Source organism: Triplophysa rosa, linkage group LG17 (genome assembly GCF_024868665.1).
Source record: "Triplophysa rosa linkage group LG17, Trosa_1v2, whole genome shotgun sequence".
Taxonomy (NCBI): Eukaryota; Metazoa; Chordata; class Actinopteri; order Cypriniformes; family Nemacheilidae; genus Triplophysa; species Triplophysa rosa.
The window spans coordinates 19,702,796-19,720,503 of NC_079906.1; the positions used below are offsets into that span (position 1 = coordinate 19,702,796).

A 17,708-nucleotide genomic window follows, 5' to 3' on the forward strand; every position below is an offset into this window, starting at 1 on the left:
TTCTGAAGCCGGAAGTTTCCTCCGAAACGTGAAGTTCTAGGGAAGCTGCTTGGTCAACTCTTATCGAAAACTTTACATAGGCTTATTAACTTCATTTTTTTGCTGTCTGAACAGTTAGCCTTGTCATTAATTTCGTTCGGGTACTTTTCGTCACCCTCAGACAACCGTAAAGAAGCCCGAGAAGTTGTCCACATGGCGTTATTTTGGGCGTTAAAGCAGCAGTGACTATCAGAGCCCTGTTGATCAAATCGGGCAGAGATCGCAGAAGTGCAGTGTAAGCGGTGAGTTTCCTTCTATCAACATACACGCCTTACAATATCCATTTGCGCCTTCTATGACCCTCCACGCTTGTTGAAATACGTTTCGGTGATTATTGGCCTTTGGAATTCGCTGATGGTCTTTTAAAATGGCTGATTTCCTTCTTAATGCCACTAAAAGGCTGTCTCGTACACCTTTGAGATGCTTAACGTTACTTAGACATTTGGGTACTACTTAAGTGTTCATAGATGTAGTTTATGTCCCCCTTTTTTTACACATCTGATGTTTCTATGACATTAAAGGCTGTGTTTTATGCTTTTTTACTTTAATTTATACCATGTTAGATGCTTCATTTAACCGTTGAGTGGATTGTGCGTGTATTGATCTACACGTTCAACCTAACATTTTTCATTTTGTTGTCTTTTAATGGCTTATAAAGACATGATCTCTACTATTTAACTGTCACTGATAGCTTAAACAGGTCATTACATCTCACACCAGCAGGGGGACTTGTTGAACATGCTCACTCTACAAACAGCACTTGTTATAAGAGCAATAAATCTCAACCTAATCAAATTCCCCCACTTATAATTTGTATCCAGTGATGTTTTCTAGAGCTTGACAAAACGAGGAAGATGTATATTAGCCAAAAATAAAATGAGCTTTTTTTGTTGTTTTGTCTTATTTTAAATACTTGTTCGTTATCTTGACTTCAGCTCCTTGCTTGTTGAGGCCCCCTAGTTGGCTGTCATGTCATTCCAAACCTGTTTGACTGACTGACTTCTGTAAAACACGCAAGAAAATATTTTCTAGAATGTTGGTAACCAAACAACATCGACCCCCCCATTGATTTCCATGGTATGGTCACAAAACCACTGAGACATTTCTCAAAATATCTTCTTGTATGTTCCGCAGCAGAAAGCATCACTACATGTTTTGAACGCTAGGAGGGTGAATAAATGACGACAGGAGTCTTATTTCGGGTGAACTATCACTTTAAATAGTTCAGTCTGTTGAAATGTATTCGACTGTAGATCTGACATTTTGACTATGGAAGAATTCTTTGAAAATGTTTTTCACCTGCGTCTCAGATTAAGGTTATGGCTCAGGGTTTGTGCTGGCCTGTTTAATAACTGGTGTAACCTGAGAACTACTTTGACATTTAGAAACTATTCTATAAATAGACGTAGTTGTAACTGGTGCTCCAAGGAACCGATGGCGTTGAGATGTTGTGTTCTTATGAAGCAGTGCATCTATTATACTAAAGTACCTATAAACATGAATTAACATGCTGATTTACATTTCTCTAAGCAAAAATGTTTACAATGCAATGTATATAAAATGTTTTGTAAGGACCATATCATGGCTGACGCTGTCAGACTGAAAGCTTGCATCTCAAAAATTGCCAGCTCTTTAAAGGCGGGGTAACCGATTTCCGAATTACGCTTTAGACAACTGAGTCGGGCCGAGTACCAAAACAACCTTGTAGCCAATCCGCAGTAAGGTGCACAGTGCACAGGACGGACATTAGCCGAGCCGAGCGCTGATGATTTATAAAAAAAGGACACCCCGCCTTTAATACTTTTTCCCTTTTTTTCAAAACCCACAGACAAACATGAAGGGTGACCAATAGTAATGATTTATAAAAAAGGACACCCCGCCTGTAATGCTTTTCCCTTTTTTTCAAAACCCACAGACAAACATGAAGGGTGACCAATAGTAATGATTTATAAAAAAAAGGACACCCCGCCGTTAATACTTTTTTCCCTTTTTTTGCAAAGCCCACAGACAAACATGAAGGGTGACCCATTAGTAATGATTTATAAAAAAATACGTTGTTTTAGTCCAATAGTAACATCAATACACTGCGTTCCAAATTATTATGCAAATGATATCTTTCTCTGGTTTTCCTAATTTGTCGATGCAAATGACAGTCAGTATAATTTTCAAGTAATCAACAGTTAGGGTACATTTGGAATTTTATTGAACAAACCTCCCACTGACAACAGTATTTATTTAAAAAATAAAAAACTCAAAATGCACTGTTCCAAATTATTATGCACAACAGAGTTTGAAAACAATTCATAGGTTGTAAAAAACTGAAAATGGTCATTTGTTGAATTTGCAGCATTAGGAGGTCATATTTACTGAAATCAAAAGCTATTTCAATCAAAAACATCCTAACAGGGCAAGTTACATGTTAACATAGGACCCCTTCTTTGATATCACCTTCACAATTCTTGCATCCATTGAACTTGTGAGTTTTTGGATAGTTTCTGATTGAATTTCTTTGCAGGATGTCAGAATAGCCTCCCAGAGCTGCTGTTTTGATGCTAACTGCCTCCCACCATCATAGATCTTTCGCTTGAGGATGCTCCAAAGGTTCTCAATAGGGTTGAGGTCAGGGGAGGATGGTGGCCACACCATGAGTTTCTCTCCTTTTATGCCCATAGCAGCCAATGACACAGAGGTATTCTTTGCAGCATGAGATGGTGCATTGTCATGCATGAAGATGATTTTGCTACGGAAGGCATGGTTCTTCTTTTTGTACCATGGAAGAAAGTGCTCAGTCAGAAACTCTACATACCTTGCAGAGTTCATTTTCACACCTTCAGGGACCCTAAAGGGGCCCACCAGCTGTCTCCCCATGATTCCAGCCCAAAACATGACTCCGCCACCTCCTTGCTGACGTCGCAGCCTTGTTGGGACATGGTGGCCATCCACCAACCATCCACTACTCCATCCATCTGGACCATCCAGGGTTGCACGGCACTCATCAGTAAACAAGACTGTTTGAAAATTAGTCTTCATGTATGTGTGGGCCCACTGCAACCGTTTCTGCTTGTGAGCATTGGTTAGGGGTGGCCGAATAGTAGGTTTATGCACAACTGCAAGCATCTGGAGGATCCTACACCTTGAGGTTTTCGGGACTCCCGAGGCACCAGCAGCTTCAAATACCTGTTTGCTGCTTTGCAATGGCATTTTTGCAGCTGCTCTCTTAATCCGATGAATTTGTCTGGAAGAAACCTTCCTCATTCTGCCTTTATCTGCACGAACCCTTCTGTGCTCTGAATCAGCCACAAATCTCTTCACAGTACGATGATCTCGCTTAAGTTTTCGTGAAATATCTAATGTTTTCATACCTTGTCCAAGACATTGCACTATTTGACGCTTTTCGGCAGCAGACAGATCCTTTTTCTTTCCCATATTGCTTGAAACCTGTGTCCTGCTTAATAATGTGGAACGTCCTTCTTAAGTAGTTTTCCTTTAATTGGGCTCACCTGGCAAACTACTTATCACAGGTGTCTGAGATTGATTTCAGTGATCCAAAAAGCACTGAGACACAATACCATCCATAAGTTTAATTGAACAATATAAAATTAAATGTTTACGACACTTAAATCCAATTTGCATAATAATTTGGAACGCAGTGTATAAAGGTATTCATTGTTAATAATTGATGTGTGTCCACTCTCTATCTTTCTCTCTCTTTTCTGCATCCCGATCACAGGTGGTCTCTCGGGTCTCTAAGATGACTGAGTATAAGCTGGTTGTTGTGGGAGCAGGTGGTGTCGGGAAAAGCGCTTTAACCATCCAGCTCATTCAGAATCACTTTGTGGATGAATATGACCCCACTATTGAGGTACTGAATATGACGTGACCTCACCTTTCCTAAAGCTGTGAATATAATAACTGTACTCATAAACCTTTCTCGTCTGCAGGACTCTTACAGGAAGCAGGTGGTGATTGATGGCGAGACGTGTCTGCTGGACATCCTGGACACTGCCGGTCAGGAGGAGTACAGCGCTATGAGAGACCAGTACATGAGGACGGGAGAGGGCTTCCTATGCGTCTTTGCTATAAACAACAGCAAATCCTTCGCTGATGTGCACTTGTACAGGTCAGTAAGCCTATGAACGCAGTTTCAGTTCAGTTTTGTGAATCAACCGGAATTTCTGCAGCATTGCTATTTATTTGACCTGCTAATTTAGCCTTTAGTATTTATGTGGTGTTTAATGCTGTCATTTGTTTATTAGAGAGCAGATCAAGCGAGTTAAAGACTCTGATGACGTTCCGATGGTTCTAGTGGGGAACAAGTGTGATCTGGCTAGAACGGTGGACACCAAACAGGCTCAGGAACTTGCCAGAAGTTACGGCGTAGAGTTTGTGGAAACTTCAGCCAAGACTAGACAGGTAACAAACAACTGTCATTTCTTCTTTGTCTTACATTTAGCAATATCTGTAAAGCGATTTTTTTTACGTCCTCATTCAGATCATCACAAACAAATGTTAAAGACTATCTGTCTTAACGGTTATCTCGAATCTTCCTTTCTCGTTCCTCTCTTTTGTTATTCAATGTTTGTGCATTTCTCTTCCTCTCCTTTTCCAGGGAGTCGAAGACGCTTTTTACACCCTCGTTCGTGAGATCCGGCATTATCGCATGAAAAAGCTCAACAGCAGCGAGGACAGAAAGCAGGGCTGCCTGGGCGTGTCCTGTGAAGTCATGTGACTGCAGTGTCTCACCCTTCTATGTTTGTCTTTGTTGGCCAGGCAGCTAGACGCCTTATCATCACTTAAGGATAGATTATTTGAAGTGGTCGATCTTGTAAAACCCTCAGATTGATATTTGTGTCGAGGGTCTGCACAGTCGGCCCCCTGCTGGCTGAAAGGGATAAATGCACAACTGGTCAGCTGTCATCTGTTTACCTGTTGGTTGGCTGTTACCTGCGATAACAAAACCAGGCCATTTGAGAGACATTTTGATGTTTTGTGTTTCACAGAGTGTTTTTGCATTCTTGTCATATAGTACGTTTGCTTTTCCTTTAAAAAAAATGGGCATTGGTATTGAATCTTTATACTTGTAAGCCCTTGTGAAGACATCTTCAGACAGCCTTCTTTTTTACTGTATACCTGAAAACTAGCATAAAAGCTTTTTTCAGTCACATGGACACATGTTCAGGTTACATTTCATCCTAAAATAAATATGAATAAGGACATTTTGCATACAAATAATACCATTAGGGAACCATTAAGATGGTGCATTACATTTTGCCATCTTACTTTTTTGCATTAAAATACTACAATCACATAAAAAAACCATTTTCTATGTGATTAGGTATAATTTCTTATATCTTTATGGTGTGAAATGCCCTGAGCATGTTCTTGACAGATTTTGTGAGATTTCCCCATGCATTGTTTTTATTAAAGTAACTTTAGGCTATATAGGATTTAATGTAACATCATCATCAATTTTGGAAGCTGTTATCCTCTATTTGTATAGGGCAGCCCTATAAAGGCAGCGTAATGTTGACGTATTAGGGCTCTAAAGAGCGAACGTAAAAAATACCCTTTAATCTTAATCTGCGGATTCAATGCTCAGGAATACTGTGAACGCGGATGTATTTCGAAAATGTGCCATTATGTCTGTTTCTTTTGTTCATATCCAAAGACCTTATTTAGCATTTTACTTTCCAAGATACCCGTCACATTTCTCATTCTTTCCGAAGAAGTTTGACCTTTTATCTTCTTTGATCTCAACTGAAAATTTGGACCTAATGCATGACGATGGAATCAATGTAGTTTAAAGAGAGAAATCCGAAGGCGTGATAAGCATATGTGATGGAGTTTACCTAAGGGCCTGAATTGTGGTGCTGCTTGTGTACATGTCAAATGTGTTTTCTTCTCCGTCCTGTACAGCATTACATCTTTTAGCCCTTGTGAAATAATGTCTTAAATCTTCAAGGAAAACTGTAAAATGTGTTTATTTTGATGGTTTATCAGGTCATGGGGGTGGAGATTATTTGTTTCTTTGCCTGTAGATAAATAACCTCAAAGTTCTGGTTATTCATGTTTTTCAGTATGATGTTATTTATGTGCATTTGTCTACAACTGTGCCTGATTTCATCGGGAGTGAAATCTCTTGTGTGTTCCTATTATTAGTGGTGTTACATTTGGCCATCTGTTGTGACACTGACAGGGCCCGGATGTATTCTAACTAAGTTTGCCATTACATTAACAATCCTACTTGTTCTAGACTTGATTTTCAATGTATTTTGCATTTTAAGCACAATTTGTCGGCATGCCAAACTTCGTTAATCAAATGTTTTGAAAATCATGCGAAAATGAACATTTCATTTTTTCGGAGGATATTAATATGTAACAAATTTTAATGTGCCTACCATATTACAAAATGTTTTACCAGTAAATCAATTGCAAAAATGGGCATCTGTTCTTGTGTGTGTATATTCATGTGCGTTATGTATGTTTGTGCACGTGTATGCTTACACTTAAACCCGTCTCCAAACTTAAAATAGAGTTGAGCACACAGAACCTTGAGGGTCCAGCTCTTGTCTCCAGTGTGGGTACACAGCTCTGGTTACACTGGATGACCGGGCTTAATATTGCACTGGTGCAGTGGCCAAACCGCACACTTCCCACTAGAGAGGAACCGTGTCAGACCGGCGAGGATTCTTCTGGTCAGGAGCGAACGGTCAATATGCCCAAAGTACCTGGTGAGTGTGTTGCCACCTGAATTCATTATACAGTCCTTTTTAACTTTGTCACGTCCAATAAGTCGTTTGTTCTAACAGGAAACATAAAAATGCATGTGATGAACACATAAATGTCTACACAAACCTGTGCACGGTAACAAAAAGAGGGATTTTACATGTGTAAGTTATGCATTGCATTCAAGTTGTGTGTGTAACGGTTGTTGAATTATTAAACTGTGCCAAAACTCAGACATTTCATTGAAGCGGTGGAATGGAATCAGAGTTAGTCTTCCAGGATCTCATTAACACCAGTGAACTTGTTCTCACCATTTAGAGATATATTGGGGTACGGAATATCCTGTACTACTTTTTTATTTATTAGTTACACCATGCTTTCCTGAAATAATGTGAACTGAGCTTGATTCTACACAATAATGCTGGGCTATTTCAACCCATGGTTGAGTCAAATATGGACATTCTCACTTAATTTCAATCTCTGGTTGTGTTTGTCACAAACATCCCATTACTTTTTATAGTGTACAGCTTGCACTTTATATTCATATGCGTAATGCATCTGTCTGAATATGTCGAGAACCACAAGTGTGAGCAGACATCATTCGTCACGGCTCTCTTTCCCTCTAATTCTCTCTGCAGCTGTTTTGATCTGGGTGAACCCTTGAAAGCGTATGAGTGATGACTCATTTCTGCAGACGCACTGAAAAAATGATACTTTAAACTAACTTCATTAAATTATGGACAGTGGTTCCACACAATAGAAATATGTTATCTCTACTCAAATACCTAATGTATGATGAACTAAACTGAACTGAGTAAACTTAAACAACCATGTCCAAATAACTTGAATCAATTAAGTTCATCCTACTGAAAGTATTTTAGTAATCTGTTCCTAGTTTCTACAACGCTACTTTAATACAACTAAATTAATGTATGTTGTCTTAACTTGATTTCTTTTAAGTAAATTGAACAAGCATCAAATATTATTTTGATCTACTTGATTGAAACATGTTAATTTACAATGTAAACATTTAGGTAAGCCAAGCATTACTGTTTTTAGTCCGTTTAACACAATACAATTGTGTTTGAACATAAAACCTGATACAATGGTGTTAAAACAAAATAAATTGTAAAAATATAGTGAACAGTATCGTAAAATCTTTTTTTTTTTATTGCGGGGGCTTGCTCGTAAATGCAACAGATAGACTCTGTGGTCAGCAGATTCAGACAGGCTCAGGTGTCATGCTGTTGCCTGACAACCTAAGTCACCTAAAGATTATTTTTGCATTATAAATGTTTGTCCAAATTCAGAGCAGCTGTGCTGTCATTTAAACCCAGAAAACAAATTTGATTTAAGATTTGCATTCATTAACGCATAGACATGCTGTTTCTTTACATGCAGTTGTAATTTATAGATGGCGATACGATATCAGTCACTGATATTACTAGATTTTCATTGGGGTCAGGAATAAGCAGAGAAGACAGTGTAATGTAATAGGCCAAACACATGGCTAATTATTTTACACCCATGTGATGGACCCCTCCTTTAACGCCCATCTCGGTTTAAAGAAACGGTTTGCCCCAAAATGAGATTTCTCTAATAATTTTCTCACTCTCATGTCATTTCAAACCTGACTTTTATTTCCTGCCGAAGAACACAAAAGAAGAAATGAGCTTTAAATGCGGAGGCAGAAGCATCTTACAAGTGGTCCTTACTCCTTACACATTATGTGCTGTGTTCCAAGTCTCATGAAGCCATGATATTGCAATGAAACGGCAACCAAAATTAAAAACTCACCCTCATTTCATAGATGATGACAGAAATTTTATTTTTGGGTGAACTATCCCAAAAATTTCTGAATGTCTTGATCTCTACCATTGTTCCCATTGGTGCATGTATAAGTTCAAAACCTAAGAAAATCAATTGCTTGATTTTTGTTGTTTTTAGCCTGAACAATTCACTGTCATTTTGGATAAGAGTTGTATATGACAAATATAACAAACAGCTGGTTTTATGGTCAATGTTATATATTTTCATTTTTGTGATCATAACTTCTTGTTTCGCCCCTTTCTACATAAACCTGATGGGTACATGTTACTAACCCTGCAGAGGAGAAGCGTAAGTATGAGGAGGAATCGCAGCCCGGTGATTGTTTGTGTGTTTGGAAGTGCGGGTGAGCATGAACTCATCGTGTCCTCCATCATACTGCTATCCAATAAACTGGCCCTGCAAGTCCGGAAACTTAAGGGGAACAATAGGTTTTTATTGTTTATTTGTTTTTGTGCACATTATCCATGCATCATAAAAAATGTCTTGTTTGGAAATTATTTGGATCGTCATGGAAATGAACACAAACAGATGTGTCTCTCTGAAGGAAGAACAGATTGAACTAGAGACATCTGATGGTTTCTATGTGTTTGTGAAGCCTTGATCCAGTTCTTCCTAAAAATCTTGTGGAGAAGTTGTGAAGACACATTGAGCATGATTTGTTGATGTTTGACTTGATTTCTTTTTATATTTTGTACATATACATGAAACCAATGGCCTACAAAAGTATTTATCACCAAAGTGTCATGATTTCTATGCATCACTATTAGTCACTTTGTCTGATTTACTGTCAATCATTTTTGATGATTTTTTTCTGGTGGCATGCATTCCTCCATCCCAATAAAGAGTTTGTATAATATAATGTTAGCTCCGATGTTTGCTTACTAACTCAGTCTAACATACAACTTCCTTTTCTTTTCAATGTTTTGGATCTTCTCTGCCCAATCTGTGGAATTGAATAAAGCGAGTAAGTACAACAGGAGTCGTCCGTGATGGATGTTACATATGCTTCAATGTGCTCAAAATGTATGGGCATATAGTTGCATCTGTGTAAATTTACTCGTTTGTTCAGTTGTGCTTTTGTAATACAGCACATGAGCAAACAAATTACCGAATTGCGTTGTTTTGTGTGTATAGCCTTGGTTGGATTGGTTAGATTACTGTGCATGTGTAATGAAATTTCGTTCGGACGTAGACCTGTGATATCATGTTGAAGTTCTTGTGTTCATTTAGACATTCGCTATTAAATGTTATGATTTGGGTTATGCCGTTAGTAATGCGTGTCTTGCTTTATAGATTTCTCATAGGTTTGCTCTCCTCTGCATGAGAGATCTCTGCTGGTAGTCAGTAACCGAAATGAATCTTAAAAATGGCTTTATATACACAGAATTCTATTACTTATTGTGTTTACCTCATCTTTTAATGTTATACTTAGATTCAGACATTCAGATCATAAAGAACATATGGTCTCAGCAGATGCTTCTAGCTTTTGGACTTCATAGCCTGCAGCGTTGCTTTGGTGCTTTAATGATTCATTTGCATTTAAACTAATGCGTGCATGTGCTTCCTTCTGGTCATCAGAGACTGATGATCGCATGCGTGCGATCGCCGAGCGGGTCTTTGCTTCAGAGACTAAAGATGAAGACGTCCGTGAGGAGATCTCTCTGTTTGATGTGGCAGAAAACTGTCCCATCCTCAACCAGGAGCTGGCTGATCACGTGGCCAATGATGATGATGTGGAGAAGCGGTCAGTTTACACTTTATAAAAGCATGATTCATTTCCTTAGGTCTAATGTATTTTTCTTCCAATAATGGTATTTCTCTAAATATTTAAAGTGGGTTATTTAGGTGATTTATTAGAATAGAATACAGAGCATCTTTACTGTTATTTGCACCTGTTTCTCCAGTTTTCATTTTCTGCAAATGAATGCAATTACAAACATTTGAAATTTGGGAGAAATATTGTTGTTAGTTCACAGAATAAAACAAAAATCATTTTACCTAAACACATAAATAGTAAATTCAGAAAAACTAAAAATATGTTTGAAATGGTCTCATAATTTTTTATTCGGCTGTATACTGTATATACATACACACAATGCAGTACTAACATTTTGTAGATGTACGTCAATTAAAATAATCCCAATGGAAAGTGCAGGATTGTTGAATTTTAACCAGGTGGAAAAATCCAGTGTGATGAGTTGAAATGCAGAATTTCTGTACTGTATATTTGTTTTATATTTGAATATTTATTATATACTTATACTTGATGCTAATCTCATCCCTGTTCAATGCCCGACAGTATGAAGATTCTGAGGCGCACTCAGCCTCTACTAGATGATAAACCAACCTACTTAGAAGTGCCTCACTTCCAGAGGGTGACCATCACTGGAGACTATGCTGCTGGGGTACGGTCCAATATATAACTTCAGGTAGATGACCATCAGTAATAGATCAGACGGGGATGTCCATGCAGCCCTGGATTGGGTTTCTGAAATCTATATCTGACATTTAAAGGGAGAATTTAGGAGATGTGGAGAATTCACCTGGCCTATGATCTTCTAGGATTCCACTCATCTGTCCTGGAATGACAGGAGGCAGCTTTTATATAAAAAACTTTTTCTGTAGATGAAACATCTCTAAATCGATTTTGTATAGTTCAGTGCAGAAAATGAGAATTACATGAATTTCTTTTCTTTATTTTTTGTGCTGTCTTGAGCAGGGACGGATTATGTCTTCAAAGGGCCCCGGGGCCAGTTACCTCCAAGGGCCCCCTCCCACAATTTTTCCGTTCTTTCCCTTAGCTGCGCATTCATAGTTATAGAAAGTGAAAGTTAAAATGATAATGAATATTAAAACCGTGCTTGCTCTGTGTCAAATGCCTGCGCTACGCTAAAAATAATCTGTACAGGGTTTATAGAAATCTAATATTAGCTACACAGCGAAAAATCAACAATGGACCAAATTAAGGCGTATAAAACACATAATTTAATTAACTGTCAAATATACGCGTATTTTATGCATCACATAAATAAAAAATGATTTTGGAAAATGCCATTTAAATGTGCTGTAATTTAATTAATAAGTTAATTTTAAGTTAAATTTAATTTAATAAGTAACATTAAAAACTGTGTTGCCGTGATTTGTTGATCATTTCATTTTTTACAGGGTATCCACTGAGGCCTTATATAGGCTATGGGACCCATGTATTAAACATAGATAAACATTTGTTTTCATTGTTTTTGGGGTTTTCTGAACCAAACTGGATGGCGCAACCTTGAAGCTCAGGGCCCCCTCGAGCTCATAGTCATGGGCCCCTGTGCACTCGCCCCATTGGCCCGGTCAGTTATCCATCCCTGGTCTTGAGTATTTGTTTGTAAGTGAAGTGGTATCTTGCGTCTTTTAAAACTATATTACAGGTGACCATGGATGACTTTGAGCTGGCTTGTAAGGGTCTGTATCGTGCACTGACCATCAGAGAGAAGTACATGAAACTTGCCTTCCAGAGATTCCCCATCACCCCGTCTCAGTTCTTATGCCAGATTGAAGGAGAACAGTGGAAACCTGAAGATCAAGTTCTTCCAGGTAATAATCGAATCCTTTTATTCACGATAATCATCCGAATCAATTTCTTATCCTAGCGGTTATATTTCTACTGCTAGCCTGGCCTGTACTGCTTTTGGAGTAGTATGAAATATCTATTGTTATTTGAACCACCTTTTCTTTTCCAAATTGTCATATTGAGTTGAATGAACTGAAATGCAAACACACATTGTGAATGTATTTGTCTTTCAGTGTTTACTTCTCCTCCTAAGTCTGGTGAGGATCCATTTAGCACTAAAGGTCTCCCTCCAAACAACGGCTACGTTGCTCGCATGAAGGATGGTGTTATCTTCGTCTACAAAGACGCAGCGTCTGCTGATAAACACCAGCCTCTCAACCATCCTGGTCCAGACCTTGCCACCTTCCTCGACGACATGAACTTTCTAATCGCCTTGATAGCTCAAGGCCCAACGTGAGTTCTTCCAAAGTCTGTTTAGGGAAGTCATGCCACTCGGCGGCCATCTTTGCAATGCGCCTCCAGGCAGTTTGGGCAGTTATTACGTAATTCAAACAAGACGTGTATGGAAATACTGATTTTCCACAATCGCCGACTAAAATCCCGATTAAACGACATATTTAAAAACAACATTTAAAAATGACGTGAACTGTACCATAACGTTTGTTTCCTATGATCAAATTGCGCTTAAAAACATTCCTTTTCATGTTGCTTTAGATACTACGCATGCGCAAAGCTTCGCTAGGGCGGCCATATTGAGCGTTGTGTTCCTCCCTATTCATTTCAATGGCAGTGACGCATCTTGTTAATATGAATATCTTTGGTTCTTCAAAGTCATGCAGATCCTAGGCATCATTTGGATCTGTGGTTTGTCTGTCTGTCACATTAACACGTTTAATATTTCATTATTTGAAAAGTTCTTAAAGGGATAGTTCATCGAAAAATGAAAACTATCTCATCACTTACGCACTCTCAAGTCATTCCAAACGTTTGACTTTCTTCTGTGAAACACAAAATAAGTAATTTCTCAAAATATCTTCTTTTGTTTTCCACAGAAGAATATACAGGTTTTGAACGGCATGAGGGTAAATAAATGATGACAGATTTTTTAAAATCTAATTACATTGTCAATTATTAAGTGGTAAAGGATTATACTTTCTAAAAGACACATACAAAGGACTAAATTATACTTAGTTTCTTATGTCGTGTCCTTCAGAAAGACATACACACATCGTCGTCTGAAGTTCCTCATGTCAAAGTTCAACGTGCACGAGATGTTGAACGAGATGGAGGAAATGAAGGAACTGAAGAACAATCCCCACCGAGACTTTTACAACTGCAGGAAGGTACGACTTAAAACATCTACTAATAAATCAATACAGCAATAAAACAGTTTGTCCACAAAAACAGGGAACGTTCGTAGAACTTTGGTTAACATTCTCTTAAAGCTCTTGCAGTAACGTTAAAAACGCATTTGATAAACGTATGCCATTGCTACACGTTCTAAAAACGTTGTAAAAAGGTTGGTAATAAAGCATTATTTCGCTATTAAAAAATAATGTTTTTATCACTTAATAGGAATGTTAACAAAACTTTAGCAATTTCAGCAAATTTAGTCTATTGTTGGATGTGATGGAGTTTTGACACCAATGTTGTTTCTTTGATGTCCCCGGTGCAGGTTGATACTCACATCCATGCTGCCGCCTGCATGAACCAGAAGCATCTTCTGCGTTTCATCAAGAGGTCCTACCGCGTGGACGCAGATCGGGTGGTGCATGTTTTGAAGGGCAAGGAAGTCACCATGAAGGAACTTTTTGCTTCTCTCAACCTGCATCCTTATGACCTGACTGTAGATTCCCTGGATGTGCATGCTGTAGGTACCACGCAACTCCAGTCAAACAAACAAAAGTCTGTTCTTAGTAAATCTAACATGACCCAGTACACAGCCTTCAATCCATCTTTACGCTCCTTTATACAGGGCCGACAAACCTTCCAGCGTTTTGATAAATTCAATGCCAAGTACAATCCTGTGGGAGCCAGCGAGTTGCGTGATCTTTATATGAAGACCGAGAATCATATATCTGGAGAGTACTTTGCAACCATTATTAAGGTAAATATTCAATAACCCGTAGAATCATGCCGCATCTGCATTAATGGGAAACCATTCAAATGTCTGGAATGTCACAGGAAGTGTCAAGTGACCTAGAAGATGCCAGATACCAGTACGCAGAACCCAGACTGTCCATCTATGGCTGTAACCCAAATGAGTGGGATAAACTTTCGAGCTGGTTTAACAAGCACAAAGTCTTTTCTCCTAACCTCAAGTGGATGATTCAAATACCCAGAATCTAGTAAGTAAACTTGCTTATCTCTTATGCCATTAAAGACTGTAGATGTAGCACAGTTTAGCCTTTCTTTAAAAAAGTGTTTGTAACTTATCTCTTATGTCTTCCCTTCAGTGACATTTTCAGAGGCAGGAACTTTGTGCCACATTTTGGAAAGATGTTGGAAAACATCTTCCTTCCAGTTTTCCAGGCCACCATCGACCCGCAGTCCAACCCAGAGCTCAGCATCTTCTTGAAGCACGTACGTGAATCTGACCAATGCTTTAGCAGTGAATGCATAATATGAAAGAACAGCACTAAACACCACGTTCTTTTTGCTCATCCGTCCTCGTGTTTTGTGTCTCTGAAGGTTACAGGCTTTGACAGCGTGGATGATGAGTCCAAACATAGTGGTCATATGTTCTCCACAAAGAGCCCCAAGCCTGAAGAGTGGGACATTGTGAAGAGCCCATCATACTCTTACTGGATTTACTACATGTACGCAAACATCACCCGGCTCAACCAGCTGCGCAAGTAAGTGTGTCGATAATATAAAAAGATAAAGGCTCGCGCTATAGGACTTTCGTAGACATTGTGCGTTTCAACAATGCACAGATGTATTCAGAGGTAGGTGTGCTGTATGTGAAATGTGCGTTTGGGGTTTTCAGGGAGAGAGGTATGAACACATTTCAGTTCAGACCTCACTGTGGAGAGGCTGGGGCTGTGACTCACCTGCTGGCCTGTTTCATGACTGCTGACAACATCTCTCATGGACTCAACCTCAAGAAGGTTACTACACCACTTACCCTGACCAATAGGGGGCAGCCTTATCCTTGCCACCCCATCTTACACCTCTCTCTCTCTCTCTCTCGCTCTCTCTCTCTGATGAAAACAAAACACATATATGACTCGAATGACTAATGAATACAATAGAAGTCAATGGGGTCCAAAAGTTGATTGGTCACCAACGTTCATGAAAGTATATTTTGTGTTCTGCAAAAGAAAGAAAGTCATATGTGCTCTGTATGGCAGTTTGTCCATTCAGGGCTACTGTAGAAACAACATGGCAAAGTCCATGTAAGGGGGCCCGCGGTGTATGTAGATAGAAATCACTCATTCTATAAGGTAATAAAAACATGATGCTTCATTACGTAAGGTCTTTATACCGTACATAACTCTAATGACATAGTTATGTTCATTATATTGCATTTCTGTCAATAGATCCTCCAAAAAATGACACACTGGACCTTTAAGTCTGTGTTGGTGTAGCACATCTTTCTTGACCATGTATTGACTTGTGTTCCTGTTTTGACATTTTTTTCAGAGTCCGGTCCTACAATACCTGTATTTTCTGGCCCAGATTCCCATCGCCATGTCCCCGCTCAGTAACAACAGCCTCTTCCTGGAATACAACAAGAATCCACTGCTGGAGTTCCACCAGAAAGGTCTGATGGTCTCCCTGTCCACCGATGACCCCATGCAGTTCCACTACACTAAGGTGAGCATATGTCCCTCTCGCGCATGTTCACATTTCATTGCCACTCTAAAATGAATCAGCAGGTCATTCACAAAATTGGTTTCACACTGTAGACTGATCTGATTTAATCAACAGGAGCCTCTAATGGAGGAGTATGCCATTGCGGCTCAGGTTTTCAAGCTCAGCACCTGCGACATGTGTGAGATCGCCAGGAACAGTGTTCTTCAGAGCGGCTTGTCTGCTGAGGTGATGTCACATGACTTAATGCATCACAAACCATCACGCTTCTAAAATAAGTGGAAACCGATGATTCCATTAAGAAAACGAACCATGGTTTTACTACAATAACCATAGTTTTACCATGATATTTGTAGTAAAACTATGGTAATACAAAATCCAACTGGGTTAGTTTACCATTGTTCGTTTTCTTAAGGGTTAATATAGCAGATGAGAAGATTTCATTCATCTTTTTTTGTCATACAAACAGGAGAAGGAACACTTCCTTGGCACTAACTACCTGAAGGACGGTCCTGAGGGCAACGACATCCGCAAAACCAACGTGGCTCAGATTCGTATGGCCTACCGCTACGAGACCCACTGTTATGAGCTGAACCTTATTAAACAGGGTCTGATGGCTGAGTAAACACACAAAACACACATACAAGTGGATTGTTTAGTAGTTCTTAAAATGCCGCTCTTTCTTCCTAAATTATGTCAAAAAAACATTTCTGCTGTCATTAATGTGAAACTCCACGAGAACTAGCATTCAAATACATACTCCGAGTCCTCTTGTGCATGTGTCTGATTCGATCCGATTTGTCTTGTGTTTGGCCCTCAGCACTACAGTACAAGTTTACATCTCTAGTGCCTTAATGTTTTGCATGTTTTTGTAAGTCTTTGTTTTGTTTTCTTTAAAAAAAGTTACAAGAAAGAAAGAGTTGACTCAATAAATAACATAATAAAAGTTTAAAAAGATGATATATGGTTCGGATTTTGTTGTTTCACTGCTTATTATTCACTAAAAATATTTTTTCTTCTTTTCTTCCACCATAGAAAGTATTTTCAAAACAAAATACAAAACAATACCATTGCAGAAATTCTTGGACTTAATGGTTATAATGACAGTTGTATTGGTTTAATTAAAACTATAATGGACTCTGTGGGTTTTTACTGGTAATGTCTTGGCTCTTGGTGGGAGATTATGTGGTGTCATTATTATGTGGAATCAGCAAAACAACATTAAATACTACTGGAATATAGCCCAAAACACTTAATATTGTAATAGTTTTCTTGCTTTTTTTGCAGATTGACTACCAGTTTTATCCTTGAAAAAGTAAAGTAAGGGAATACTCTTATTTTTCTGTAATTTAATTACAGTTACTTCTGATGTAATTGAACTCAATACAATACTGGAATATACATTAAAATTCAAAGTCTAACTTTTAAATGCATTCATTAATTTATCTTTCTCACATTTGTAATACTTTGGTTATTTAATAATACTACTTCATGTAGTTTTATTTTATTTGTTTGAATGAATTAAAAGAGCCGTTTCATGTCCATCCTTGAATCACTTGAATCATCCTTGAATCACCTTGAATCAAAGTTGATATAAGATATAGAAAGTAATTACTAAAAAGTAATTAAATACTTTTTGGAGAGAATAATTTGTACAGTAATCTAATTACTCTACTGAATATGTACATAGTAACTAGTAATTAATTATTAACTTACCCAACACTGTGCATGACTAATT

The 17,708-nt window shown here is 38.4% G+C and overlaps 2 protein-coding genes across 3 annotated transcripts; both read left to right on the top strand.

The window, feature by feature from the left end:
• Nucleotides 1-5: 5 nt before the first annotated feature.
• nras (NRAS proto-oncogene, GTPase) lies at nt 6-6,477 on the top strand. Its single transcript, XM_057355948.1, has 5 exons — nt 6-281; nt 3,770-3,901; nt 3,981-4,159; nt 4,296-4,452; nt 4,649-6,477. The coding sequence occupies exons 2-5, from the start codon at nt 3,791-3,793 to the stop codon at nt 4,766-4,768; spliced, it is 567 nt and encodes a 188-aa protein (XP_057211931.1). The 5' UTR covers nt 6-281; nt 3,770-3,790; the 3' UTR covers nt 4,769-6,477.
• A 43-nt stretch (nt 6,478-6,520) lies between these two features.
• On the top strand, nt 6,521-16,930 carry ampd1 (adenosine monophosphate deaminase 1 (isoform M)). 2 transcript variants are annotated; one of them, XM_057355946.1, is made up of 15 exons: nt 6,521-6,770; nt 10,174-10,339; nt 10,895-11,000; nt 12,012-12,177; nt 12,388-12,607; nt 13,368-13,497; nt 13,830-14,024; nt 14,130-14,261; nt 14,339-14,502; nt 14,611-14,737; nt 14,846-15,009; nt 15,144-15,264; nt 15,800-15,973; nt 16,088-16,198; nt 16,440-16,930. In XM_057355946.1, exons 1-15 carry the CDS (start codon nt 6,536-6,538, stop codon nt 16,593-16,595), a joined length of 2,367 nt encoding a protein of 788 aa, XP_057211929.1. In that variant the 5' UTR covers nt 6,521-6,535; the 3' UTR covers nt 16,596-16,930. The 2 variants fall into 2 exon arrangements, with proteins under 2 accessions (XP_057211929.1, XP_057211930.1); XM_057355947.1 differs by lacking the exon at nt 6,521-6,770 and adding an exon at nt 9,499-9,559.
• Nucleotides 16,931-17,708: the final 778 nt, after the last annotated feature.